The following is a 27,996-nucleotide window of genomic DNA, read 5'->3' as shown; positions in this document are numbered from 1 at the left end:
CCACTGATCTCGACTAATCATCACATAAAACGCGACGACGACCATATCAAATTAAAGTTGTGCAACAATCTTGGAATGCAATATCATGTATTGAGTCTAGAAAAAAAAAGCGTAATAAGGTCGATTTAGTATGCGGAAATGCTAATGAATCGAATAATTGATTATTAAACCGGCAACGTCGCTTATCGTTATCGAACTTGATATATATACAGTATGCTCGCAGCAGGCTGTTTTTAGTCGGCGATTTGCTTTTGAATCAGACGCACGTTGTTGAATCACGGCGCGGGCTCCGAAATTCTTTAATTAATTTTTATTTAATTGCTGCGTAATGAATGACGTTCACACTTTTTGTATCAGATACAGATAGTACTTCGTCGGCCACGAGTTAAAAATGATTAATTTCGATTTAACCTGATCCGAATTCTTTTCGATTTGATTTTGTCTCTTCACCTACTCACCGATATTGATTAGATAAAGGTAAATCAATTGTTAAACTAAAAAACTAATTGCGAAGTAGTTAACCGCGTGTTTTTAATTGATTAATTAGCGACCGAGTGTTTTTCCAGTACTGGATGCCTCCTTGATCCAGTTCCATCATGGCAATCACCGAGGCGAGCATTTACGACCACGACATGACCTACCCTATACACGAGAAGAACTGTCTGGTATACAAGTTATCGGGTAAGTGCCCTTTTCGGCGCGAAGTCTCCGCAAACCCCTCTCCATTTTCAGGGCACGTACCGGCACGCTTAGTACTTTACCTTTTGTCGTGGTCCGGATTTTTGGTTTCGTTCATGATGCGCACAGATATAAACATCGCCATCGTCGCGATGGTGAAGGATGCGAACCCGCAGGCCAACGGCGGTGGAGAGAACACGACGGCGCAGTATTGTTTCACGACCACGAATGAAACCATCGAGGTTACGGTGAGTCGGGCTATCTGCAATTATAGAGCTTTTCAAAAATCCACTGCCACTATACGGGGTCTTCGAACTTAAGTGCTAACTTCATTGTTATCAGAGATACAAGGTTGGTCGATTACAATGTCGGAAGACAGAACAAGTGACAGTCTCAAAATATCGACAATGCACTTTTCTAATGGAACACCCTGTATACTATACGCTGTCAACAAAAGTCAAAAATAAGGAAGTTGCTTTGACCCAGAAATTTGAATTCCTTACTTGTCGAGTACTAATTGTATAATTTTTAGCCTTGCACTTTGTATTTTTAGGAAATGTCATTTATGCATCTAGAAAAGTGTACTATAATGAAATGTTACATCATGTTCCCCTTGAAAAAAATGCGTTTTTGTCGATGTATACAATTTGCTATAGTCAATTGTTTTTCTATTTGTAATTAACGTAAAATAGTATATTATATACCGCGGGACTGAAGTAGTACTTTTAATCCCGAAGGTAAAGTTTATGGCCCGACCGAAGGGAGGGCCATAATTTACCTGAGGGATTAAGACCACTACTTCAATCGCAAGGTATATACGATATTTTTCGTACTTCCGAACTGAAACACTTAATATGTATGGAGTTAGAGAACGCGTTCTTTCAAAAAATCGCTTCTTAACAAGTTACCATAGGAACGTTGCGTTGGTACGACAAACCCTATGCTATGGTAACAAAAATAATTTGGAAACTGTCATTGCTAGTGTCATAATTTTGGTGGTGGGTGACAGAGGTGTATTTGATATTGATAAAAGAGCAGCCAAAGTAGGTAAAGAATTGATACCACCGAAATCCAAAAAACTATATGAGCAGCAGTACGATGCGTTTAAGAAGTAGTGCCGCATACAAAATGTGGAACAACCTACTGAAATTGCCTTGTTGGTAATTTCATCCTTCCGGGATTTTCGTCCAAATTTAATCCCGGCGGGACAAAAAGTGACACTTCAGTACTTGTCATAATGGAGTGAAGTTGTCATTTTAGTCTTGGAAGTACAAAAACACTCATTTTCTAATTTAACTGACCTTGTATTTGTATACTTAGAGCAATAGTGTCGACTTAAAAGTTGAAAGCTCCCATATATCTTTCTTTTTCTATGGGAATACAGCGTGTACCAATAATTAATTAGATCATTGAACTATTCGACAAAATGAATGTTTATGAACGAGAACATCCTGTATATGCTTACATCAGATTCCCACCCCCAATTTGTATAGTATGTACACTCTCTTCAATTAGGGAGTAAACACAAAGGACACTAAGATCTTCCCTTCCTGAGGATTGGGGAGTATTCACAGAATTGTGTTGCCAAGTTCGCTGGGCTTTTTTCAAAAATTATCGTTGGGGGAGAATATAGCATTGGGGGTGGGAAGAGTATTCAATATCCCCCAACCCTCCAGTTATACCCTTAGCAAAGGAGGACTGGATCATTTTTTTTTACCCCTAACCTTAGTGTTAGCTTTTGAGAAACGGTAATCAAATTATTGGGTGGCTGGGGGGTATTATACCCCCCAGACTCCTCGGTACTACGAGTTCCCACAATAGAATTAATTGTTAGGAAAGGACAGATGAACCTTTCTCACCATTACCCTCAGTAATAAAAGACTTAATTGCGAATACCCCTCAGCCCCCGGTACTACGATTTCCCACAAGAGCACTCAGACTCTCATAATTAGTTTTTAGAAAAGGACAGATGAACTATCACTAAATGTTTTTGGGGAAGAGCACTATTACCCTCATCAAAGAAGACTAAATTACTGGGGAAAAACCCCCCAAACATACCCCTTAGACCCCCCCCCCCCCCCCCCCCGGTATTACGATTTTTCACAAGAGCATTCAGACTCTCATAAATTAGTTTTTAGAAAAGGACAGATGAACTATCACTAAGTGTTTTTGGGGAAGAACATACTACCGGGGTCTGGGGGGTATCAGCACTATTACCCTCATCAAAGAAGACTCAATTACTGGGCAAAAACCCCCCAGACATACTCCTTAGACCCCCCAGTACTACGATTTTTCACAAGAGCGCTCAGACTCTCATAAATTAGTTGTTAGAAAAGGACAGATGAACTATCACTAAGTCTTTCTGGGGAAGAACATACTACCGGGGGGTCTGGGGGGTATCAGCACTATTGCCCTCATCAAAGAAGACTCAATTACTAGGGAAAAAACCCCCAGACCCCTTAGACCCCCCCCCCGATACTACGATTTTTCACAAGAGCGCTCAGACTCTCATAAATTAGTTTTTAGAAAAGGACAGATGAACTATCACTAAGTGTTTTTGGGGAAGAACATACTACCGGGGGGTCTGGGGGGTATCAGCACTATTACCCTCATCAAAGAAGACTCAATTACTGGGGAAAAACCCCCCAGACTCCTTAGACCCCCCCGGTACTACGATTTTTCACAAGAGCGCTCAGACTCTCATAAATTAGTTGTTAGAAAAGGACAGATGAACTATCACTAAGTCTTTCTGGGGAAGAACATACTACCGGGGGGTCTGGGGGGTATCAGCACTATTGCCCTCATCAAAGAAGACTCAATTACTAGGGAAAAAACCCCCAGACCCCTTAGACCCCCCCCCCGATACTACGATTTTTCACAAGAGCGCTCAGACTCTCATAAATTAGTTTTTAGAAAAGGACAGATGAACTATCACTAAGTGTTTTTGGGGAAGAACATACTACCGGGGGGTCTGGGGAGTATCAGCACTGTTACCCTCATCAAAGAAGACTCAATTACTGGGGAAAAACCCCCCAGACATACCCCTTAGAGCCCCCCTGGTACTACGATTTTTACAAGAGCGCTCAGACTTTCATAAATTAATTTTGAGAAAAGGACAGATGAACTATCACTAAGTGTTTTTGGGGAAGAACATACTACCGGGGGGTCTGGGGGGTATCAGCACTATTACCCTCATCAAAGAAGACTCAATTACTGCGGAAAAACCCCCCAGACATACCCCTTAGACCCCTCGGTACAACGATTTTTCACAAGCGCGCTCAGACTCTCATAAATTAGTTTTTAGAAAAGGACAGATGAACTATCACGAAGTGTTTTTGGGGAAGAACATACTACCGGGGGGTCTGGGGGGTATCAGCACTATTACCCTCATCAAAGAAGACTCAATTACTGGGGAAAAACCCCCCAGACTCCTTAGACCCCCCCGGTACTACGATTTTTCACAAGAGCGCTCAGACTCTCATAAATTAGTTGTTAGAAAAGGACAGATGAACTATCACTAAGTCTTTCTGGGGAAGAACATACTACCGGGGGGTCTGGGGGGTATCAGCACTATTGCCCTCATCAAAGAAGACTCAATTACTAGGGAAAAAACCCCCAGACCCCTTAGACCCCCCCCCCGGTACTACGATTTTTCACAAGAGCGCTCCAGACTCTCATAAATTAGTTTTTAGAAAAGGACAGATGAACTATCACTAAGTGTTTTTGGGGAAGAACATACTTCTGGGGGGTATCAGCACTATTACCCTCATCAAGGAAGACTCAATTACTGCGGAAAAACCCCCCAGACCCCCCCGGTACTACGATTTTTCACAAGAGCGCTCAGACTCTCATAAATTAATTTTTAGAAAAGGACAGATAAACTATCACTAAATGTTTTTGGGGAAGAACGTAGTACGGTGGGAGGCCTGGGGGGGCAAATGAAATTAAATTGAAATAATGCCCGATGTTTTTCATTGTAGAACTACGGGGGGACTTTGGAGTGGTCGCCGGCGATTCAGAACTACGTCCTGACCACGTTCTATTGGGCGTACATCGTGTCCCAGCTGGTCGGCGGTTGGGCGACACAAAGGATCGGCACGAAGAAGGTGTTCGGCTACTCGCAGCTGGTGACGGCGCTGTGCAGCCTCTGCATTCCGTGGGCGAGCGAGGTGCACTACGGCATCGTAATCGCGTTGAGGAGCGCGCAAGGTTTCGCCTCGGTACGTAGGCGCGCTCGCGTCAACTCGACCTCAACTCGATTTTGCAGGGACTAACGTGGCCGGCGATGTACGCGCTCGTCGGTCACTGGATTCCGGTGCCGGAGCGTAGCCGGTTCATGTCGAGCTTTCAGGGATTCGCGATCGGCATCGGCATCACCTATCCGCTGTGCGGATTTCTGATAGCGCAGTTCGGGTGGCAGTCCGCCTTCTACATGACCGGCTCGAGCGGCGTCATCTGGTGTTTGATTTGGTACCTGCTCGCGTTTGACAATCCGGAAACGCACCCTCGCATCTCGCTCAGCGAGCAGAAGTACATCAAGGAGAATACGATCAACTCCTACGCGACGAGCCGCAATCGGAGCGTACCGTGGCGGGCGATGTTTAAGTCGATGCCCGCGTGGTCTATTGGTATAACGACGTTCGGACGCATCTGGGTTCACTATGTCTTCATCATATCCGGACCGAAGTACATGAAGAACATACTCGGGTTTAGCATAGAAAAGGTTTGTTCCGTCATGCTTCATTTGTTTTTTAGTGTGGGGGTGGTGGGGGGCTACTTTCTTTTAATTTTTATTTTAAAAAATACGGTGCATGGGATTTTGACTCATTTTGTGTAATTCTTTTGTTTGAAGGTCCGTCACAATTTTCTGGTTAATTTTTTCCCAATTCTGCAATTCTCAGGAAACGCCCCCTAAATATGCGCATTGTTTATTTTCACAGTTAGCTGTGTATTGTTTAAGCACAAATTATTAAAATAACAACCAAGTGCAAATTAGGTAATAACTTGCACAATTAAATCTGTTGACATTAACTGAAGGTCAATTTTGCGATATAATACTCTGTCTGATTAATGCCATTCTTTTTTTCTTATGCCGCCTTTCAGTGACGCATTCGGTTTGCCTGCAATAAACATTTTTTATTAATTTCTACTGGACCTATTAAAATAATTAATTGTTTAATGAGTTGTTTGTCATATCAAGTCCTCCTGTGCTGGAATTTTTTTTTCAAAAATCGTCATTCAATTTTCGTTTGCTGGGAGGTATTCCAGTATTCAATTACAGACAGAATTGCAGATGACAGCTCTGAGGGGTATCGAAAAACCCCCCTGCAGTACTTTAGCAAAGGAGGATCCGACAGCTCCGCTTCATATAACCCTGTGTATTATAGTGGGGGTATTCAGGAAATGACAATGGAACTATGTCATGTGCTGGGGGGGTATTCCAGCCCCCCCGGTGCGCCCCCCCCCCCATATAATGTTTAGCCATCAGGTCTCTTATAATACTTTTCGTCTTCGGGAAGATTATCAGTTTGTCGTATAAGAACAATTGCAGATAACATAACACCGGGGGTGTGGGGGGTATAGAAAACCCCCCAGCAGTACTTCAGCAAAGCAGGATCCGACAGCTCCTCTTCATATAACCCTCTGTATTCTAATGGGGGTATTCAGGAAATGACAATGGAACTATGTCATTTGCCCAGACCCCCCGGTGTTACGCTCCCCCCCATAAAATGTTTAGCCATCAGGTCTCTTATAATACTTTTTGTCTTTGGGAAGATTATCAGTTTGTCGTGTAAGAACAATTGCAGATAACATAACACCGGGGGGTCTGGGGGGTATAAGATACCCCCTGCAGTATTTCAGCAAAGCAGGATCCGACAGCTCCTCTTCATATAACCCTCTGTACTCTCATGGGGGTATTCAGGAAATGACAATGGAACTATGTCATGTACTGGGGGGTGTTCCATACCCCCTAGTGCTTTGCTCCCCCCCACAAAATGTTTATCAGCCATCATAATATTTTTTGTGACACATCCTAACTTTGCCTCGTTACAAAAGTAATGCGATTTTTTTTCAGAACGGCTTCCTATCCGGCGCCCCCTTTGTTTGCAGCTACATAGCGTCGGTATTCTTCTGCTACGTCGCCGATAAATTAGTAATAAATCAAATAATGTCCTTAACCAACGTCCGTAAGTTATTTACGGCGCTCGGTACGTCAACGTCTGTAAATCAGTGCCCTTGTATCTCGATTGTTTACAGCTCAAGTTGTACCGGGCCTACTGTGCGTAGTTATAGGCTATTTAGGCTGTGACATAGTCGGAATTTTGATCTGCTGGTTTATCGCGGTGACGCTCATTACGGCGGCGTACGCGGGGGCCATGGCGAACATCGTGGACATCGCGCCGAACTTCGCCGGACCCGTGCTCGCGTTCGCGCAGACGATTCACATGAGCGCGAGCTTCTTGAGTCCGCTCGCCTCCGGCTACATAATTCAAGATGGGGTAAGTGTAGTAGGTCAAAGTGGAACACTCGTGATTCTGTCAGGCTCTTCCATAAATTTTCAAGCTTTTTAGGTCCATCCAGAGATTCCTAGAATCCATTCCACTTGAAAATTTCCTTCAACCCTTATTTTTCCCCAAGTCTTCAAAAAAGTAGACAGTAAACATGAGATTTCACAAGTTTGCATGTAGGCAACACATTATACAATGACGTATTGTGTGTTGCCTATACCTAACCTGACATTTTAGTATACTCTTTCGGATTGGCAAACTGTCTTCAACATCGCGGCGGGCGTCGCCTGTGCAACTTACATCGTATACCAAATATGGGGAACAGAGGAGGTGCAACCGTGGAACGACGTCGACTCCCAAGAGCACGTGAGAGAGAACGAACGAATGATTAACGAAAAATCGCAGACGACGATCATCTTACAAGGGAACGAAGCTACTTAAAATTTTACTTAAAACGTAGGGAACGATTGTGATACACCGTATTTAAAACACATTCTTACTTAAAAGTTACATTTATAGAACAGCCATACATAAATGTTACGCAACACTCATTCCACATAGAAATAAAATATTTTTAAACAATTTCACTGGCCCGGCCCACTCAGAGACTTGTCCATGAACTTCTTCTTCGCGAAGCACAACCACCACTTGCTCGGCTTGCCGTCGTCGCCGTAAACCTTTTCGGCAACCCTAATGCCAACCTCTTGCCTCAACTGGGTCAGGTATCCGCGTAGGAAATCTAGAAACAGGACGTTAGGCCGATGTCTTTTGCCGAACGGACCAACCTGCATCCTGCTGGGTCGCCGGTTTACCGTACACCGAATTCAACGGAAAACCCGCGTCGCCTGGAATGTCAAAGCGGGAGATCGCCAGCGTGTACATCTCGTTCTGCGCCTGTCCCTTGCTGGGGCACCTCTGCAGCTTCTTTAGACATTCGGTCACGTACAGGGTGATGTAGATGAGGAGACGGTCCGCTTCCGATTTGATCTCGTAGGTGCGGAAGAAGACGTTCGCCTTGAAGTAGTAGAGCGCCTCGTCGATAATGTCCATCTCCTGCGATTGCTGGATGGGCGCGGGACCGCGACACTGCGTTCTGAAGGGTAGTATCGCGGTATTGCCGACGACCTGCTGCGGTTCCATGAAGTTCGAATGGTAGGCCTACGAAGGTGAGTCATACTTGGGGGCAACGCCTTTCCTCTACTTACCGGCATTTCTACTAATCTTCGATTTTCCCTCTTTTATTTCAACGCCCTTTGGGAAAACCCGGTGGAATCAGTTTCTTCTAACAAATAACAATAATAAGGTTAAATGATCGACAGAAGTTTGGTTAACGAAGGCAAGCCGGATGCGGAGCCACAATTTGTAACGGCTCTTGTACCTGTGGTGGTGATTTTCTTGGAGGTGGATTTTAACGAGAAATTTGAAGTGGCAAATCAAAACAAAAAGCTGGCAAACAGGCTCCTAATTTTTCCGGATCGAAATGGCGGCGAAATTTCTTCTCTGGAACCCACCAGAAATAGTCCTGTTACGTTTTAAAAACCCAGTCAAATAGGAAGGCAACAACACTTAGGGAGTCATATTCAAAATTAGGTTTGAAAAATTATACAGGGTATTAACACAAAAAAGACCTAAGTCCTTGAAATGTTTGTTTTGGTCCTTCTTACTAGTGCTTAATGTATGTTATAAGTTATACTTTGTATAATTTGGTAACAGTCTCGTGCATTTTTTTTATTTGCAAAAGTGGAGGTCCCTAAAGACTGGTTCTGGAAGATTCTTAATCCTTAAGGGTTTTTTAAGGTTTTTAAACACTTTCTAAGAATTTTAATATCCTTTCTCGACCCTTACCGTTTTCCACTAATAATATCAGAAGGAATACCACCGCACTTTCCTTAAGCGGAGGTTTTACAGTCTCTTCGGTGCTACATTTTCCACCAAAAAACACATACAGGAGGGATATCCACGAATTGACCCCACGCAGTATTCCATAGCTCTCCCAAAGAAAGGAGCAATATGCGTTGTACCTATACGCGTGTTAGTTCACCGTGTAGTACCGGGAGGCCTGGATCACTTGGATGCATACCCCAATGCTATGCTCTAGTTTTCGGGAAAAGGTAATTGATTCCTTCACCCTCAAACCCCCCTCTCCCTCCAAATGATCACGAAAATGAGTATGCTTATGATTTTTCTAGGGAATTTCATCCATTTTCTTTTTCTGGGGAACATTTCATACCTGAGAGTTATAGGGCTGAACGTGTTGGTGGAGAACTGGGGGGTATGGAATACCCCCCAGCTAAAGGGAAATTTGATGACAACTGTAATGGTAGTTTTTGGGAAAATGTAATTGATTCCTTCTGTGTGCTGGGGGGTATTCCATACCCTCAAACCCGCCTCTTCCTCTAAATGTTTACGTAAATGAGTATGCTTATGATTTTTCTAGGGAATTTCATCCATTTTTTTTTCTAGGCAACAATTCATACCCGAGAGTTATAGCGCTGAACGTTTGGTCGGAGAATCTAGGACCAGTGGCCCCCAAACCCCCCTCTCCCTCCAAATGATTACGAAAATGAGTATGTATATGATTTTTCTAGGTAATTTCATCCAATTTTTTCTTCTAGGGAACATTTCATACCCGAGAGTTATAGCACTGAACGTTTGGTCGGAGAATCTAGGACCAGGGGCCCCCAAACCCCCCTCTCCCTCCAAATGATTACGAAAATGGGTATGTATATGATTTTTCTAGGAAGTTTCATCCATTTTCTTTTTCTGGGGAACATTTCATACCCGAGAGGTATAGGGCTGAACGTTTTGGGGGAGAATCTAATACCGGGGGGTTGGGGGGGGGGGGTATGGAATACCCCCCAGCTAAAGGGAGATTTGATGACAACTGTAATGGTGGTTTTCAGGAGGAGGTAGTTGATTTCTTCCCTGTGCTGGGGGTATTTCATACCCCCCTCTCACTCCAAATGACTACGAAAATCAGTATGATTTTATTTCCTTTCGTGCAGTTTTTGTACAGAAAACGCATGAATCAACACGAAGTACTTTATTCTTATGTTACATAATTACTCGACACTCTTACTTTTAACTTATAATTAACTAACATCACACATAATTCGCTTACAACTGAACGTAGCAATACAAATTGTGACCGAATTAGTCCTAGCGTTTTAAATTACGACCAAAGGGAATGAAAACTGTATTTGAAAATTTCGGAAACTACAAGCGTAAGGTTTGGAAGCTGAATAGTTTTGGGAAAACGGAGGCCGATATATATACAGCACGAGACATTTCAAAAAATTGAGGAGAATACACCGTGCCGACGCTAATGAAATTGTTTCTTTACGTGATAGTTATTAAAAGTACGTTTAAATACCTCCATTCTTCTAAGCGAACATCGAATAGGTCTACCACTGAGACTGCCGCGTCGGAGAGGCCATACCTACGGTATAAACGCGGTCAGAAAACATCGCGGCCGCCAAGTAACGTACCTGTGGTGTACACGGGGACGTCTCCCTGATTCAGCGCCGCATTCTCTGTCAGATTGGACGACGGAGGTGGCGGCATCGCATAGACCGGTACGTTCGGCTGTTTGGAAGGCGAAGGCTGCTTCATCACCGGCGACCCGGCCCGTAGCGGGGAATCCCCGGCCTCGTCCGAGAAGTCCTCCTACGAATAACACTCTAACATTATCTCCGCCTTAGACCTACGGAACGTTAACGATTAGTCCGACGTTTCACGCATAAATAATAGGCTCGGTGCGACTTACCTCGGGAGCGTTTAATTGGACTTTACGTAAATTAAGAAAAACGACTTACCCGCCGTGTCGGTTGACTTTGCACCGGCTGTCCGTTACTCGTACCTCCCGACTGGTCATCACGCTGTAAACATGACTCTACATCAATCGAAATAAAAAAAAAAAGGGAGACGAGCAAAAAGAAAAAGACCTCCAAATTCGCATGCGGGTGGATCGCTTACCTTCGCCCGGCGACCTACTACTGTAACTTAACATCGAATGCTTACGTTTAGTGTGTGGTAATCGCCGGAGTCTTCGGGCGGACGCGGCTTGCACTTGCCGCAGCAGAAGTTACAGCAGCAGCACAGGCAGCAGCAGCAGTAGCAGCCGGTCGCGATGCAGCAGATGAAGAAGAGCGCCTAAAACACGCCGATCGTGAGTTCAGGTCGCACGTCGGCGATCGCCCTTTACCTTGCACCAAGTGGAAGTGACAACGAAGTAGGCGTTGACATTCTCCTCGCCGAACTGCTCGGCGATATATAAACCTAACGATCCGTAATTGTCGTATATGTTACGTTTGGTCGGATCGCTCAGGATCGAGTGCGCGCGATTAACGTCCTTAAACTTTTCGGCCGCGTCCGGATTGTTGGGATTCTTGTCGGGGTGATACTTGAGCGCCAGCCGGCGATAAGTCTTTTTTATATCGTCGGCCGTCGCCGTTTTCGGTAAGGATAACGTCTGGTAGAGGGAATCGCCCTGAGTTCTAGAAGAAATTTTGTGGTGTTTTGCGCGACAGGGGGGCTTCTACTTACGATAACTTCCTTTTCGTATCCATTTTTACGGTAAATTAAACTAAAAATTTGTGTTTTGTGAGAAAATCAACAATCGGAATTCATATCTGGTTCAGTCATCAAATTTGCAAACAGCTGAACTGTTTAATTGACGTACAAGGCGGCAAACTTTTAGTAACAAACGCAAATGTTACTAGATTATTGCAAAATTATACAGAATGCTACAAAATAATTTCTTGTTTTGCACGTTGCCCATTTTGCTTCGATTGTTATCCGTTTCCGGCATTATTTTTCCCGGTCGATCTCAGACATTTTTTTTTCCGGCCCATAGAGAACCCAGTGTATAACCTTCGTTTTTTACCAAAAATTGACTTCTCCTAAATTTCTCGGGAAAACACTTTTTCTTATAAATTTTGGTGCGTAGAATCCAAAACGATTCGTACTTTGTCGATTAGACGTCTCAATCAAGATTTATAAGAAATTGTTTTTTGTCCATAACTTTTGATTGAGAGGTCCAATCGAAAAAATACGAGATTGAATCTACGCAGCCAAATTAATAAGAAAAAGTCTTTTCCCGAATATTTTGGGGGTAGTCGATTTTCGGGGAAAATCTAAGGCCTGCCTATATTTTGGGTCGGAAAAATGAATTGTTTGAAATCGAAACTGAAACGTATACTGGGACGTCTTTAGAATTAATTTTGACGACTGAGCTGACTCACGCTGTACATCTAAATTTGTTGCTTTGTAATGTCATAATCTAATCTATGGTCGAAACCTAACCTCAAATATTGTTAGCCCCCTTTGAAAACTGTAGCGATGGTTTTTGGAGAAATTGTAGAACCCAGCACGCGTGCTCTGTGCACCGATGAATTTTCCGAAAATGAAATGTACGTATTCGCAAGCCTTACAAAAATGCAATCTTTCTTTTAGTCTGGAATTGTCGTGGAATGCGACTCCAACAATCGCTTCCGCTATTAACAAAGTGTTCGTAATCGAAACGGCACCCTTATTGTCTTTCTTTAAGATGTGCATCTTGGGAGATCAAGAGCCCATTTGTAAACTGAACGAAACCAATGTGAAAGTGTACGAGTTGCACGATAACGATTATATCATCACTTGTGAGAATTCCAAGGCAACTGCTGGACATGTACGTTTCCATTTTTGAATAGCTCCCCACCGAGGTTCCAACATTTCAGATTACCGAAAAGGTTGCGCCTTGGCTGAAACAAGCCTCCGAAGTAGTAGTGCTGACGTCCGGTTTGGTCTCCTTACTTGAAAACAGCGATAAACGCTCGTCTTGCATAATCAAACAGTTGGCGTACAACACCGAAAGGGTACACCCAAACTTAGACGTGCCGAACCTAGTTACCGGGATATCGGCGAGCGTCTTCTCATACTGCGTACATACAAACACAAGCTGCAGTTTATTTAAAATATTTTTCGACGAGCTTCCATTAGATTCTATTAACACAATGCCGCTTTTAGATTTAATCGAAACAGTAGGCCTAAACGTACTCAAAACTTACAAACTCGAAGCAACGGCGTCTCATAGTAATTTATATATTTAAATACGTATCTTTCGAAATAAATAAATTACCACAATTTACGAACTAGGTTACTCTAACAAAAAAAAAAGGTGGCGTCACTATACGAATATATACACGCTAACGAAAATGCGGTGTCTAAAGGGCGAAGAGTCGGTTGGCAATGGAATTGTCATTTAGGTTTTGTTTTCAGTGCATGTAACATTAGATTAAAAAATCCCTAACTTGAGAGATTTTTGATAATTCAACCGCGTTGGTAATCGAATGTGCTCATTCATCGTCAGATCGGGATTTGTCGATAGTACTGTGAAGTTGGGGCTTCCATGATACATGCACTGAAAGTTTCAATGGCAAACTTTAACTGCTGTATCTCTCAAACCTGGCCGATCCGTTAACCAATCAACAAACAGTAAATTTCAGTTATTTGATTGGCTAACGGAAACGACAACTGTCAATATTTTGACAGAAGCATCTTGCACCTCCCGCATTCAAAGCCTCCTACTAACACAAGAAGAGAAATCTACGACAGTTGAACTTCCAATTCGGATATGTCGGTCGTCATGTCGTCGGTTATGCCGGCCTGAGCGCTCGCCACGTCGAACTTGACGTCCTCGTACTTGGTCTCGGGTATCTCCTCGACGACGGACTCGCCGGTCTCCTCGCCGGCGACGCCCGACGCGGCGGCGACCGCCGGTTCGGCGTCCGTTCCGTTGCCCATCTTCGGCGGCGTGATCGGCTTCGTGCGTCCGTACTTCTCGTGAATGTTGCGATGGCGCTTGAGGGCGAACCGATCCGAGAAGCCGACGCTGCAGATGTCGCACTTGAAGGGCTTCTCGCCCGAGTGCACCTTCGCGTGGTTTTTCAGGTGCGTCGCCTGATTGAAGCACGAGCCGCAGATGTCGCATCGGTACGGTTTTTCGCCGGTGTGAATGCGGCGATGGTTCCAGAGGGTGGAGTGGCGCGCGAACGACTTGTCGCACACCTCGCAGACGTACGGCCGCTCGCCCGAGTGGATGCGCTCGTGGTTCTTCAGGTGGGGCGACTGCGAGAACTGCATGCCACAGACGTTACATCGGTAGGGCTTCTCGCCGGTGTGGATTCGGGAGTGGTTCTTCAGGTAGGCGGCCTTCGCGAACGCCAGTCCGCAGATGTTGCACTTGAAATTCTTCTCGCCCGTGTGGAGACGCTTGTGGGACCATAGCGACGAGTAGCGGCTGAACGATCCTAGAGGAAACCATTACCTACGGAGGGGCGGGCGGAAGTCGTACTCACCGTTGCATATGTTGCAATGGAAGGGTTTGTCGACGTTGTTCTGTTGATTTTTCGATCCGCCGATGAAGATAATTCCGCTGCCGTTGCATTTCGTACATTTCGTCACTGAAGCGACGCCGCGCCGTTTCACAGGATGCGCATTCTTCACTGCGAGCGGGATAGTATTCTGTGTTCCTAAAAAGGTATTAGGAGAACATCAATGGCGATCCAAGACTGTAAGTGTATTATTTTTTACACTTCTGGGTTCCTAATAGCAATTTCTAACTTAGAAAAAGTTGGTATCAGGAAGGAAGAATGTTTGAAAGCACTTCTGTGGCCCTAATATTCCGTCGTTTCGAAATAATAGGATCAGCAATACTTTTCTGCGCCCTTGATCCAATTAATTTTCGGAAATGTTAACAGGGCTCGTGAATTTAATTAGTCGCTTAACACTTCTGGGCTCCTAATAGCAATTTCCAAGTTAGAAATAGTTGCTATTAGGCAGAGAATGTTTGAAAGCACTTCTGTGGCCCTAATGTTCCTTCGTTTCGAAATAATAGGATCAGCACTACTTTTCTGCGCTCCTGATCCAATTAATTTTCGGAAATGTTAACAGGGCTCGTCAATTTAATGGGTCTTGTAACACTTCTGGGTTCCTAATAGCAATTTCTAAGTTATAAATAGTTGGTATTAGGAAGAGAATGTTTGAAAGCACTTCTGTGGCCCTAATATCCCTTCGTTTCGAAATAATACGATCAGCAGTACTTTTCTGCGCTCCTGATCCAATTAATTTTCGGAAATGTTAACAGGTCCCATGAATTAAATTAGTCCCTTAACACTTCCGGGTTCCTAATAGCAATTTCTACGTTAGAAATAGTTGCTATTAGGAAGAGAATGTTTGAAAGCACTTTTGTGGCCGTAATATCACTTCGTTTCGAAATAATACGATCAGCAGTACTTTTCTGCGCTCCTGATCCAATTAATTTTCGGAAATGTCAACAGGAACCGTGAATTTAATTAGTCTCGTTAACACTTCTGGGTTCCTGATAGCAATTTCTAAGTTAGAAATAGTTGGTAATAAGAAGAGAATGTGTGTGGCCCTAATATTCCTTCGTTTCGAAATAATACAGCACTACTTTTCTGCGCTCCTGATCCAATCAATAATCGGAAATGTTACAGAGCCCGTGAATTTAATTATTCTCTTAACACTTCTGGGTTCCTAGTAGCAATTTCTAAGTTAGAAATAGTTGATATTAGAAAGAGAATGTTTGAAAGACACTTCTGTGGCCCTAATATTCCTTCGTTTCGAATTAATTAGTCTCTCTCAAATTAATTAGTCTCTCTTTTACGTTTCAGAATACTTAGAATACCATTTTTACGCTCCTGATACAAATACCCTATAGAAAATTACGGGAATGTGGACAGGTTAATAATGTGAATAATTATGGTATCAGGAGAACAACAAACGCAAGTAAGTAATTGCAATTGCACTACTTTTCTTATGCTTCTGGTGAAACCCCAATGACAGCACCGAGGGCATGAGGGAAAGGGACGTCCAGTTTTTCTTTGTTGGGGGGGTTTTAAATCCTCGCCATGTTTGTCTTTGCGCGGAGGGGGGGGGGGGCTATGCCATACCCTCAGCAGGTCCTATGTGCTATGGAAAAGTATTCTGCAGAAGAGATCTTATCATTTTCCTATATGAGAGTCCCAAGAGCTAAACGTTTTGAGGTGGAAAGTGGTACAGGGGGGTCTGGGGGGTATGCAGGGAATACCCCCCCCCCAGATCCCCCGGTCCATGTCTATAGAAAAGTAATTTTGCAGAAGAGGATCTAATTATTTTCCCATATGAGTGTCCCAAGAGCTAATGTTTTGGGGGGGGGGGGGGGGGGGGGGGGGACTGGTACTGGGGAGGGGGGGGTATTTTTAAGTCTGTACTGAGGGGGGGGGTGTATTCTATACCCCTGCGGTCCTGTTCTGTGCAAAAATATTTTGCATAAGAGGATCTGGTCATTTTCTCATACGAGTTACACGGGAGTCGGGGGATACCTTCTGATACAATAAACAATTTTTGAGAAAGCCTCCTCCCCCGGCCCCCTCATGTTTAATGACGCCAATTTTTAGAAACTTCAGAAAAGGGCGCCTAATTGGGAAGCATCCTGTATATTCGTGCCCCGCCAGATACATACCAAGATTGGAGGTGGTCTGCGTGCCGGTCGACTCCTCGAACTTGACGGTGGTCGTGGCGTCGGGTGCGGTCGCGACGACGAAGATCTGCGGCTGAATCGCCTCGGCCGAGAGGCATGTCTCGCACTTGACCTTCATGACGGCCCGCTTCTTGTTCGTGTCCTGCGGCAGAGGCGCGCCGCACGACTCGCAGTTCTTTATCTTGAGCGTGTTCTGCGGCTGCGTCTGCTGCTGGACGTGCTGCTGCTGCTGCTGCGGCTGGTGGGATTGGATCTTGTGCGACTTGAGGTCCGTCTGCGTGTTGAACGTCAGTCCGCACTCCTCGCACGAGTAACGTATTCGGTCGGCCGACACGATCTGTATCTGCGCGGGCTGCGGCTGCCCCTGACCCTGAACTTGAACGGTGATCTGCTGGCCGGGCTGCTGGTCGTTCGGCTGCGTCGCGCCCTGATGGATGCGCTTGTGGTGGTTGAGCAGGCTGAGGTGGGCGAACATTAGGCCGCACACCTCGCACTTGAACGTTATATTCGAGATTGTGTTCTGCGCGAGTGACATTTGATTGACGAGGGCGTAGTTGTACGAGAAGGGCTGCGTGATGTAGCATTTGTCGTCGGATAATTGGGACATGTTGACGGTCGAGTGTTGATTTTGAGCGACCGTGGCCGTATTCGGGGTCGCTATTTTGTGTATCATATTAACATTCGCATAGCAGAAGGACGGAAAGGTCTCCTTCTGACCGGTATCTTGCCCGGTCTTATCCTTGTCGGTTTGATACTGTATTTGGGACTGTTGGGTCGTGATGGTGTTCGGGTCGAACATGTTGTCTCCTGTAAAAAAGGGCTGTAACAACATGGAAAAATCGCATTTTAGGGTGCGGCCTTTCTTTTTTCGTGAAAAACTCGACTGCGAGAATTTGAAAGTTTTTCATCTCTCGCTCAAATTCATATCTCTTTTTACAACAAAGACGCTGATAAAGTTGAAATGAAATAAGGATATAAAGTAACAAAGAAAGCCATTTACCCTTGCTCTCACTCGAAATGGATGCTCGCGACGCCGATACCTTCTTAACAACAATTTAAGCACTACCGCGGCATTTTCGCGCTTTCAACTTTGCAATTAAAAACTACGGTACGTATTTAAGCGATTCCTATCAAAATATCACCTATAATTAGCGAAAAATACTTTTAAATTATTAAAACAATTCTATCTATCTCGCTTTAGAAGATGGCTGACGATCGTTGCCATCTTTGTCCCGCTTGTTCGAAATGCGCAGGCGCATCCGACAACTGATTTTTTTTAGAGCTGTAATTAAACGTGACTCTCCATAAAGCGCAGGCGCTGCTTTTTGAAAAAGGACTACGATATCGCATTATGAACAACAACTGTAGTGTGTAGAAATTTTGTGAGTTTTAAAGTCTCTAAGGGTAACATCTTTTGGGTGAGAAGGAATGAAAATGATCGTTTTAAAACGCGCCAATTTAAAAAAAAAGCACCCCTTCGATAAGGAGTTACGTTTAGATTCAGACGCGCGAGGCAACATCGAATATCGTTTACATCGAATTCGTATCGTGCCTTCTCGCGGCGAATTTAAATTAAAAGAATCGTCGCCCTTTACCAATAATGCAATTGAGCAATTGGCCTTAATTGTCGAGCATAGGCGGTAACTTTTTTTCTCGCTTAATTTTAATTAGGATAGGTACCGCGCACGTGATTCTCGATCGGTCGGGAACTTTTAACTTTTCCCCCAACAGTTGTGGGTCCGTGAGTGGTGGTTGCGATGTCGGATTTAGGAAGTGGAGATGAGGGGTCGAGTTCACAAAGTAAGAAAAAACCTAATCTTTTTCCGCTCGTAAAAGTTAGAGAAGACGCTTTTCCCTTGCCGTTCCCTCAGTTCGCATTCCTCGCGAATGTTTTGCCTTGAAGGACGTCGTCCGAATTAGTGACAGAAAACAAAATGGCGTTTCTTTGTACGTCCGAATCGTTGCCGATTTTAGCGAAATCTTAAGGGATAACGTGGAGGTTTTCCCTCTACGGAGACGCGGTTTTGTTAGTAAACTTGGCGTGTCCCGTTTGCCTTCGAATTCGCGCATTCGGACGGGTTTTAAACTGCGGTAGATCCAGAATGACCTTGGCCAACAGCCTTTAGGTTGCGTACATCTCGCGAACGCACTTGTTTCGTAAACGAAAATGACCCTTACGGATCGCCAGTTCTCTGTCTGTTAAAACTGATCAATTTTCGCCGTAAAATTCTTTACCTAATTTTCAAAATTGAACTTCTTTGCAGAATACCACCCAGGGATGGAGCAGGGCAGTGCTGAATACGACCCAGGTAATCCGCTGGATAGACATGAATGGGAAATCTTTTCATATGATTCACTTAGTTCCAAGAAAATGTAGTAAAAGATCACGATGATTAGAGGGGGGTTAGTGAATCACTTCATTCTTAAATTTTCACCGTAAATCATGGAGGGAACATTTGAGTGGACTTTTCAAAAAATACAATATTGGCACGATCCAAGTTTGTGCGACGAAACATTGCTCGACCGCCGACGTTGACTTTTGCTTTTTCGTTATAGGTCAGCAGGGACCCGTCGAGCAAGAGCTGGCGACGAAAATGTTGCAAATCCAAAGTAAACGTTTCTATTTGGACGTGAAGCAGAATCGGCGAGGTAGATTTATTAAAGTAGCCGAGGTACGTAGCGCGATCTCGCGTTCACCGCACTCATCGACGGTTTTAGATCGGAGCCGACGGCCGCCGCTCGCAAATATTCCTAGCCCTATCGACGGCAGCCGAATTTAGAGACCACCTGTCCACGTTTAGCGACTTTTACTCATCCTTAGGTAAGCGTAAAGTTTCGTCTTTCGTAGGTGCTGAGTTGCCAATGTGCTAGAAGTCTGTTTGAAACGCGGAATCTAGCCATCTGCTGTCAATTGTTTTAGAGTGGAGTTATTTGGTTATGAGCAGTGTCGCGAATTCAAACAAAAGACCAGTTTGCAGGTTAGGTTTTGTAATGATCTGATCGTTTTCGACTTCTGCCGAGGCGTTATCATACGACTCGATATAATTCCGCTCTTGTTGCCTTAATTGGCATCTGTCATAATTTTTTGAGTGTAAAACAAGTGCCAGATGCCATTGGCGTTCGACCGGTGGGGTATACATAATTTAGAAACTTGACTACTACATAACCTGACTTTTTGCTATTGTGGTACCCCGAGCGGACGTCAAGTTTATAAATCGGCCTTGAACCGGAAGGGTGTTTCGGTTCAGAAAAGTTTTTTGTATATTGTATTATATTGTGTATCAGTGTTAAAAGAGGGGGGCCGTGATGATGGAACTATTGCATATAGATTACTGGAGGGTGTTACATATCCCCCAGACCCCCCCCCCCCCCCCAGTAACAGTTTCCTCGGCAAAACGTTTTATTTCTAGGGACTTGTAATATATTTTGGGTTGCGAAAATGATTAGATCCTCTTGTGCAAAATAGTGTTCTACAGGACATAGGACCGAGGGGTCTGGGGGGTCCCAGTAATGACTTAAAAACATGGCGAGGATTTCAAAACATCGAAGTCTCAGTACTGCCCTTACCATGACGATGGAGCCACTGCATATGGTATACTGGGGGATATTCCATACCCCCCGGTAAGAGTTTCCCTCACAAAACATTAATCTCTCGGGACTTGTAATATTTTTTGGGTTGGGAAAATGAGCAGATTCTCTTCTGCAAAATAGGACATAGGACAGGAGGGGTCTGGGGGGTCCCAGTAATGACTTAAAAACATGGCGAGGATTTCACAACATTGAAGCCTCAGTACTGCCCTTGCCATGACGATGGAGCCACTGCATATGGTATGCTGGGGGGTATTCCATACTCCCCGGTAAGAGTTTCCCCCACAAAACATTAATCTCTCGGGACTCGTAATACTTTTTGGGTTGGGAAATGAGCAGATTCTCTTCTGCAAAATAGGACATAGGACAGGGGGGTCTGGGGGGTCCCAGTAATGACTTAAAAACATGGCGAGGATTTCAAAACATCGAAGCCTCAGTACTGCCCTTGCCATGACGATGGAGCCACTGCATATGGTATGCTGGGGGGTATTCCATACCCCCCGGTAAGAGTTTCCCCCACAAAACATTAATCTCTCGGGACTCGTAATACTTTTTGGGTTGGGAAATGAGCAGATTCTCTTCTGCAAAATAGGACATAGGACAGGGGGGTCTGGGGGGTCCCAGTAATGACTTAAAAACATGGCGAGGATTTCAAAACATCGAAGCCTCAGTACTGCCCTTGCCATGACGATGGAGCCACTGCATATGGTATACTGGGGGGTATTCCATACTCCCCAGACCCCCCGGTAAGTTTCCCCCACAAAACATTAATCTCTCAGGACTCCTCATACTTTTTGGACTGGGAAAATAAGCAGATCCTCTCTAGTATGCTACAGTACATAGAACGGGGGGGGGGGGGCGCATTTCATACTTACACCCTCAACACTTCCTAGAGCAAACTAAAATTTTTCAAGTTATCCTATCAATTCATAAACATTATTCGGTCGATCCCGGGTATTTATCACTAACGGGTGCTCGCAGCATCCCAAGTAAAACCGACAATTTACTCGCTTGTTTAATAGGTCCGCCGAATCCGGAAAACGTGCCCGAGGACGGCAAGCTGCGTAGCGAAATGATGGTAAAGGACAACCGACGGTACTACCTGGACCTGAAGGAGAACTCTCGCGGGCGCTTCCTGCGCGTCTCGCAGACGATAACGCGCGGCGGCCCGCGTTCGCAGGTCGCGATACCCGCGCAGGGTATGATCGAATTTCGTGACGCGCTCACGGATTTACTGGACGAATTTAGTGCCGACGAGCACGCGTACAAACCGGATCTTCCAGAGGGTAGGCACGTTCACGTTGATAATAAGAACTTTTACTTCGATATCGGTCAGAATAATCGTGGCGTTTATATGCGTATCTCGGAAGTGAAGACCAACATTCGGACCGCGATCACGATTCCGGAGAAGAGCTGGCCGCGCTTTCGCGACATACTCGCCGATTACTGTGACAAGATCAAACCCGGTAGCAGTGGAGCTGGTTCTGTCGCTGCTACTGCCGATCAGTCGCATACAATGGTGAGTACATCTTTTGAGGTTAGAAAATCCGCCATCTTGAATTTTTTTAAATGAGTGTCATTTGTTTTTCCCAATGAATAAAGAATATCAGGAAGGAGCATTACTCAGGTTGTATACAAGAGAGAGTGGGACGGAAGTCGGCCATTTGCAAAAACCACTTATGACTCATTTTTGTTGTGGTTTTTGCAGTGACATAAAATAATGGTTAGTTGTTGTGCTTGTGGTTGCTCCAAAACGGAAAAAAATAAAAGTTTGGGAATTACATTTCATGTATTGATAGCAATATTATTTTTATATAGTACATGTAAATTTACAAATTTTTTATCGGAATGTAGTTTGAGGTTAGTAAAACAAAAGTCATAGGCGGAGTAGACACATGGGGGTTTAGATTGTTTTCGTGTAAAATTCTTTATAATTGTATCCTTCTACAACTGTAAGGTAGGTACGCCACTGGAACAGGAATCTACTGTCCGCCATTTGCAAAAGCCATCGCGGTCGCACGTATATTGTTGATATTCTCCTTACTGGTATTAGAATTCATTGGTTTTTCCGCTTATTACACGTATGGTTTAACCTCAAAAATATATCGAACGCATACTGCAATATATTTCTAACACGTTCTTTTCTGTCTGTTCATAGGGTAATAGCAACTCTACCCAGCAACATTTACAAGATACCTCAGGCGGCGGAGGCGGAGGCGGTGGGGGTAGTTCTAGCATGAAATGAGGCTGGCAACTTCTTTAGGCTGTCTCTAGGTCATATTAAACTAATTGTATGAATAAGAAGAAATTGTCGCCGCGGCTCCCGCTCCTCGACGCACTGTTTTTGGCAAATAAAAAAAACGGAAGGCGGCGTGGATCGACCGGAGCCGCAGGCGCAGCCCAGGTCTTGTTTTGGTCGATTGGTTTCTGTGCAGTGTTCTAAACACTATAAATGTTAGATGATGATATATTCTATATTCTATGTTACAAGTTACTAAATTATTTATTATTATTATTATTATAGTAATTGTATTTGTGACCTGACAGATTGTGTCACGCGGGCGTAGATTCGACAAGTACACCATATATTAACTAACATTCTTACAAAACGTATGTGATTACATCTCATTAAATTATTTTTCTAAGTTACAATGTTAATCTCGAAATTTTTATATTGTGAACTTACTGTGAAGGGGGAAGGCGGGGTCGAGACCCCGCCTTCCTTCGCGTTCAATCTTTATTAATTCTCAAACGTTATTTGTTAATTTAGATTTTTATTTTTTTAGTCCTAGTCAACGATGATCTTAACGGAGACGCGCGCGCACGCGCGTTACTTTCCCAGTCTTAAGCCGCGTGCGCGCGCGCGCCTCGTACAGCTTTTAGTGAGTAATTAATGTTGCAAAAAAAAACCATTTTCGGTGAGAGTTTTTAAATTTCTCTGTACGCTGGACATTTTTGAGTACACGCACTAGTTTAATGTTCCGGTTTCCGACGTGATGCGAAGCGCAACTCTAAAAAAAAAACCCGTTGGAAACCCGTCGCGGTTTGCGTTACTGCATCGCCATATTATTTATGAACAAAAAAAAAGCAAAGCTCGTGTTCTGCAGTAACGGAAACCACCTAGAATTTTATTATTTTAGATCGGATTCGTCCGCCGTACGCTTCGTTAGGACTCGTACGCCGGATGAATGTCGGGGGTGATCGCGATCGCCCTAATTCGCGCGCCCCCCTCCCCCCCTTAGATAAGGTGATGTGTTCTTTAACGATTCATAGATGTCGTAAGTACATAGGTATGCTTCATTGAGCTGGACACGAGGAGTTTTTGCTCACGTTTGTGGTTTATCAAAACGCATGCGTGACTATGTTAAGTGCTCACACTGTGATATATAATATTTAAAATTATAATCAAATCGGAGATGAGTTGCGTCAATTGGAATTTGGATACGGAACATACGACTGAACGGTGCGTTGATATCGATTTTGATAAGTTCGACAAATGTGCGGTCAAAAATGTAGCCGAGTGCTGGCTGTTTGTCATCATCGTCATAATTGTGGTACTGCCATTTTGAAATGAGTACGCGTAAATTGGTCCGTCTCAAAAAGTATATAATTAAAAAAAAAAAGAAAACCGATGGTTGATATGTATTACGATAGTTGGTAACATTCACCACCACAAGTCCTCACTGTTGCGCTTCTAACGCGCCTTCAATACACTGTCATTATTTATATTGAAATGTTATTTTAAACATTCAGTTACAAAAAATTAAATTATTTATAAAAACTTGAATGTTTTGTCTTGTTCTTTTTGCATGTAGCCCTACCTTCTTGCTGACAAAGGCACAATTCCTATCCCTTTCCATTAGTTAGCTTCTAAAGTTTCAAAATGTCTGGCATCATCTTTCTTGTGGTGTAGAAATTCGTAATGCAACGCTGGATTGTTAGATATAGTGACTCCTAAGAAATTGTGATGAGGCCACTAACAGAGCAGAGGTGGGTAGGTATTGAGACATAAAAAGATCTGATTGGCTGTAAGCTCATTGAATCCATCAAACGTCATTAGTAAGCAAAGGGGCGTGTAACGCCGGGCGAATGACGGCCCCACGTCAGAATCCAGACTAAAAACGACGCCCTCGTGTTTGTGCCACGCGATGCAATCCAGTAATGAGTTAGGTACCTGAAGTGGCAACAATGCACTACTTACTTCCATCGGAATTTCGCTTAAGACAGGAGAGGTAGGTAATGAATAACCCATCAAGATCAATCAGTGTCGGGCTAGACCGCCGAGGCCGACTGATGGGTGAGCATCTGAAGGGCAATGACAATCGTCTAGTAGCTATGGCGTCTGAATAGACGTGCCCTTGTTGAGCTCCGTGGTGGGTAGAGAGCTAACTTAATCACGGAAGAGCATCTACGGCGGTGAACAACAAAGAAGAAAGAAGACCAGGCTGGTCCAAAGGGGTCAAACTGACCCAACGGTCACCTCCAAAGCAGGTTTCTGGAGCTAACTACGCGATCAGGTGGGCAACCGCGTATAGGCGGAGAGAAAAACAGGCAAAGACCAGATGGCTCTACACTGATCCGACCGCCGACGAAGACGGTGGAGAGTTGAAGACCACATCACCAACCAAGGCGGGTGTCACGCGGAGAACATAATGGCCGAAGAGAACACTTGTTATTTTATAATTAAACTTATGTAAAATCTTTTCTTGCTACTATGAGACCGTAATAAACGAAGAAGTCATTTGCTATCAATCATAGAATTATTTCAAAGCTTAATCTCGATTTAAATGTTTGCCAATTCTGTATCAGGAAAATATAAAGAACGAGGAGGTGTGCTGTGTTTTATTTCCTAATACACCTGTTATTAGTCGTCAAACTTATGCAAATTGTATATTGCTACTAGGAGAACAGAATGCACGAAGAGGTCGTTTGTTAGCTCTGTCAGAATTATTTCAAAGCTTTCATTCGATTTAAAAATTTGCCATTCTGTATCCGGATCATATGAGTGCGAGGAGGTGTTTCTTTTCCTAATACTACACCTGTTACTTGTCGATAAACTTATGCAAAAGGTGTCGTGCTACTAGGAGAACATAATATACGAAGAGGTCTTTTTCTAGCTCTGTCAGAATTATTTCAAAGCTTTCATTCGATTTAAAAATTTGCCATTCTGTATCCGGATCATATGAGTGCGAGGAGGTGTTTCTTTTCCTAATACTACACCTGTTACTTGTCGATAAACTTATACAAAAGGTGTCGTGCTACTAGGAGAACATAATATACGAAGAGGTCTTTTTCTAGCTCTGTCAGAATTATTTCAAAGCTTCATTCGATTTAAAAATTTGCCATTCTGTATCCGGATCATATGAGTGCGAGGAGGTGTTTTTTCCTAATACTACACCTGTTACTTGTCGATAAACTTATGCAAAAGGTGTCGTGCTACTAGGAGAACATAATATACGAAGAGGTCTTTTTCTAGCTCTGTCAGAATTATTTCAAAGCTTTCATTCGAACTTAAAAATTTGCCAATTCTGTATCAGGATCATATGAGTGCGAGGAGGTGTTTCTTTCCTAATACTACACCTGTTACTTGTCGACAAACTTATGCAAAAGGTGTCGTGCTACTAGGAGAACATAATATACGAAGAGGTCTTTTTCTAGCTCTGTCAGAATTATTTCAAAGCTTTCATTCGATTTAAAAATTTGCCAATTCTGTATCAGGATCATATGAGTGCGAGAGGTGTTTCTTTTCCTAATACTACACCTGTTACTTGTCGACAAACTTATACAAAAGGTGTCGTGCTACTAGGAGAACATAATATACGAAGAGGTCTTTTTCTAGCTCTGTCAGAATTATTTCAAAGCTTTCATTCGATTTAAAAATTTGCCATTCTGTATCAGGATCATATGAGTGCGAGGAGGTGTTTCTTTTCCTAATACTACACCTGTTACTTGTCGACAAACTTGTGTAAAGGGTGTCGTGCTACTAGGAGAACATAATATACGAAGAGGTCTTTTTCTAGCTCTCTGTCAGAATTATTTCAAAGCTTTCATTCGATTTAAAAATTTGCCAATTCTGTATCAGGATCATATGAGTGCGAGGAGGTGTTTCTTTTCCTAATACTACACCTGTTACTTGTCGACAAACTTATGCAAAAGGTGTCGTGCTACTAGGAGAACATAATATACGAAGAGGTCTTTTTCTACCTCTGTCAGAATTATTTCAAAGCTTTCATTCGATTTAAAAATTTGCCAATTCTGTATCAGGATCATATGAGTGCGAGGAGGTGTTTCTTTTCCTAATACTACACCTGTTACTTGTCGACAAACTTATGCAAAAGGTGTCGTGCTACTAGGAGAACATAATATACGAAGAGGTCTTTTTCTAGCTCTGTCAGAATTATTTCAAAGCTTTCATTCGATTTAAAAATTTGCCAATTCTGTATCAGGATCATATGAGTGCGAGGAGGTGTTTCTTTCCTAATACTACACCTGTTACTTGTCGACAAACTTATGCAAAAGGTGTCGTGCTACTAGGAGAACATAATATACGAAGAGGTCTTTTTCTAGCTCTGTCAGAATTATTTCAAAGCTTTCATTCGACTTTAAAAACTTGCCAATTCTGTATCAGGATCATATGAGTGCGAGGAGGTGTTTCTTTCCTAATACTACACCTGTTACTTGTCGACAAACTTATGCAAAAGGTGTCGTGCTACTAGGAGAACATAATATACGAAGAGGTCTTTTTCTAGCTCTGTCAGAATTATTTCAAAGCTTTCATTCGATTTAAAAATTTGCCAATTCTGTATCAGGATCATATGAGTGCGAGGAGGTGTTTCTTTTCCTAATACTACACCTGTTACTTGTCGACAAACAAATGCAAAAGGTGTCGTGCTACTAGGAGAACATAATATACGAAGAGGTCTTTTTCTAGCTCTGTCAGAATTATTTCAAAGCTTTCATTCGATTTAAAAATTTGCCAATTCTGTATCAGGATCATATGAGTGCGAGGAGGTGTTTCCTTTCCTAATACTACACCTGTTACTTGTCGACAAACAAATGCAAAAGGTGTCGTGCTACTAGGAGAACATAATATACGAAGAGGTCTTTTCTAGCTCTGTCAGAATTATTTCAAAGCTTTCATTCGCTTTAAAACCTTGCCAATTCTGTATCAGGATCATATGAGTGCGAGGAGGTGTTTCCTTTCCTAATACCCACCTGTTACTTGTCAACAAACAAATGCAAAAGGTGTCGTGCTACTAGGAGCACATAATATACGAAGAGGTCTTTTTATAACTCTGTCAGAATTATTTCAAAGCTTTCATTCGCTTTAAAACTTTGCCAATTCTGTATCAGGATCATATGAGTGCGAGGAGGTGTTTCCTTTCCTAATACCCACCTGTTACTTGTCGACAAACAAATGCAAAAGGTGTCGTGCTACTAGGAGAACATAATATTCGAAGAGGTCTTTTTCTAGCTCTGTCAGAATTATTTCAAAGCTTTCATTCGCTTTAAAACTTTGCCAATTCTGTATCAGGATCATATGAGTGCGAGGAGGTGTTTCCTTTCCTAATACCCACCTGTTACTTGTCGACAAACTTATGCAAAAGGTGTCGTGCTACTAGGAGAACATAATATACGAAGAGGTCTTTTTCTAGCTCTGTCAGAATTATTTCAAAGCTTTCATTCGATTTAAAAATT

The 27,996-nt window shown here is 43.4% G+C and overlaps 6 protein-coding genes across 10 annotated transcripts; 3 read left to right on the top strand and 3 right to left on the bottom strand.

Annotated features, from left to right (window-relative positions):
• Nucleotides 1-95: 95 nt before the first annotated feature.
• Nucleotides 96-7,769, top strand: LOC116161213 (sialin-like). 2 transcript variants are annotated; one of them, XM_031474485.1, is made up of 8 exons: nt 96-477; nt 548-681; nt 733-926; nt 4,659-4,898; nt 4,946-5,401; nt 6,755-6,887; nt 6,937-7,178; nt 7,425-7,769. In XM_031474485.1, the coding sequence occupies exons 2-8, from the start codon at nt 597-599 to the stop codon at nt 7,626-7,628; spliced, it is 1,554 nt and encodes a 517-aa protein (XP_031330345.1). In that variant the 5' UTR covers nt 96-477; nt 548-596; the 3' UTR covers nt 7,629-7,769. The 2 variants fall into 2 exon arrangements, with proteins under 2 accessions (XP_031330345.1, XP_031330344.1); XM_031474484.1 differs by having other exon boundaries at nt 102-477; nt 567-681.
• Nucleotides 7,681-8,677, bottom strand: LOC116161237 (actin-related protein 2/3 complex subunit 3). Its single transcript, XM_031474519.1, has 3 exons — nt 8,393-8,677; nt 7,973-8,345; nt 7,681-7,926 (listed from the first exon to the last, which is right to left on the bottom strand). The coding sequence occupies exons 1-3, from the start codon at nt 8,396-8,398 to the stop codon at nt 7,772-7,774; spliced, it is 534 nt and encodes a 177-aa protein (XP_031330379.1). The 5' UTR covers nt 8,399-8,677; the 3' UTR covers nt 7,681-7,771.
• Nucleotides 8,678-10,215: 1,538 nt separating this feature from the next.
• On the bottom strand, nt 10,216-11,893 carry LOC116161232 (dnaJ homolog subfamily C member 5). Of its 2 annotated transcripts, XM_031474510.1 has the most exons (6): nt 11,733-11,893; nt 11,392-11,683; nt 11,208-11,339; nt 11,003-11,065; nt 10,676-10,853; nt 10,216-10,626 (listed from the first exon to the last, which is right to left on the bottom strand). In XM_031474510.1, exons 1-6 carry the CDS (start codon nt 11,753-11,755, stop codon nt 10,592-10,594), a joined length of 723 nt encoding a protein of 240 aa, XP_031330370.1. In that variant the 5' UTR covers nt 11,756-11,893; the 3' UTR covers nt 10,216-10,591. The 2 variants fall into 2 exon arrangements, with proteins under 2 accessions (XP_031330370.1, XP_031330372.1); XM_031474512.1 differs by lacking the exon at nt 11,003-11,065.
• Nucleotides 11,894-12,387: 494 nt separating this feature from the next.
• Nucleotides 12,388-13,313, top strand: LOC116161234. Its single transcript, XM_031474515.1, has 3 exons — nt 12,388-12,598; nt 12,642-12,858; nt 12,908-13,313. Exons 1-3 carry the CDS (start codon nt 12,528-12,530, stop codon nt 13,277-13,279), a joined length of 660 nt encoding a protein of 219 aa, XP_031330375.1. The 5' UTR covers nt 12,388-12,527; the 3' UTR covers nt 13,280-13,313.
• LOC116161210 (zinc finger protein 708-like) lies at nt 13,258-17,956 on the bottom strand. The gene is made up of 4 exons (XM_031474480.1): nt 17,711-17,956; nt 16,693-17,517; nt 14,528-14,701; nt 13,258-14,479 (listed from the first exon to the last, which is right to left on the bottom strand). Exons 2-4 carry the CDS (start codon nt 17,507-17,509, stop codon nt 13,776-13,778), a joined length of 1,695 nt encoding a protein of 564 aa, XP_031330340.1. The 5' UTR covers nt 17,510-17,517; nt 17,711-17,956; the 3' UTR covers nt 13,258-13,775.
• Nucleotides 17,957-18,396: 440 nt separating this feature from the next.
• On the top strand, nt 18,397-24,085 carry LOC116161227 (transcriptional activator protein Pur-alpha). 3 transcript variants are annotated; one of them, XM_031474503.1, is made up of 6 exons: nt 18,397-18,510; nt 18,975-19,019; nt 19,267-19,382; nt 19,429-19,531; nt 21,321-21,817; nt 22,457-24,085. In XM_031474503.1, exons 1-6 carry the CDS (start codon nt 18,468-18,470, stop codon nt 22,541-22,543), a joined length of 891 nt encoding a protein of 296 aa, XP_031330363.1. In that variant the 5' UTR covers nt 18,397-18,467; the 3' UTR covers nt 22,544-24,085. The 3 variants fall into 3 exon arrangements, with proteins under 3 accessions (XP_031330363.1, XP_031330365.1, XP_031330364.1); XM_031474505.1 differs by lacking the exon at nt 18,975-19,019 and having other exon boundaries at nt 18,400-18,510; XM_031474504.1 differs by lacking the exons at nt 18,397-18,510; nt 18,975-19,019 and adding an exon at nt 19,054-19,208.
• Nucleotides 24,086-27,996: the final 3,911 nt, after the last annotated feature.

Source organism: Photinus pyralis, unplaced genomic scaffold (genome assembly GCF_008802855.1).
Source record: "Photinus pyralis isolate 1611_PpyrPB1 unplaced genomic scaffold, Ppyr1.3 Ppyr1.4_LG10, whole genome shotgun sequence".
Lineage (NCBI taxonomy): Eukaryota > Metazoa > Arthropoda > Insecta > Coleoptera > Lampyridae > Photinus > Photinus pyralis.
This window is presented reverse-complemented; position numbering and strand designations above follow the sequence as displayed.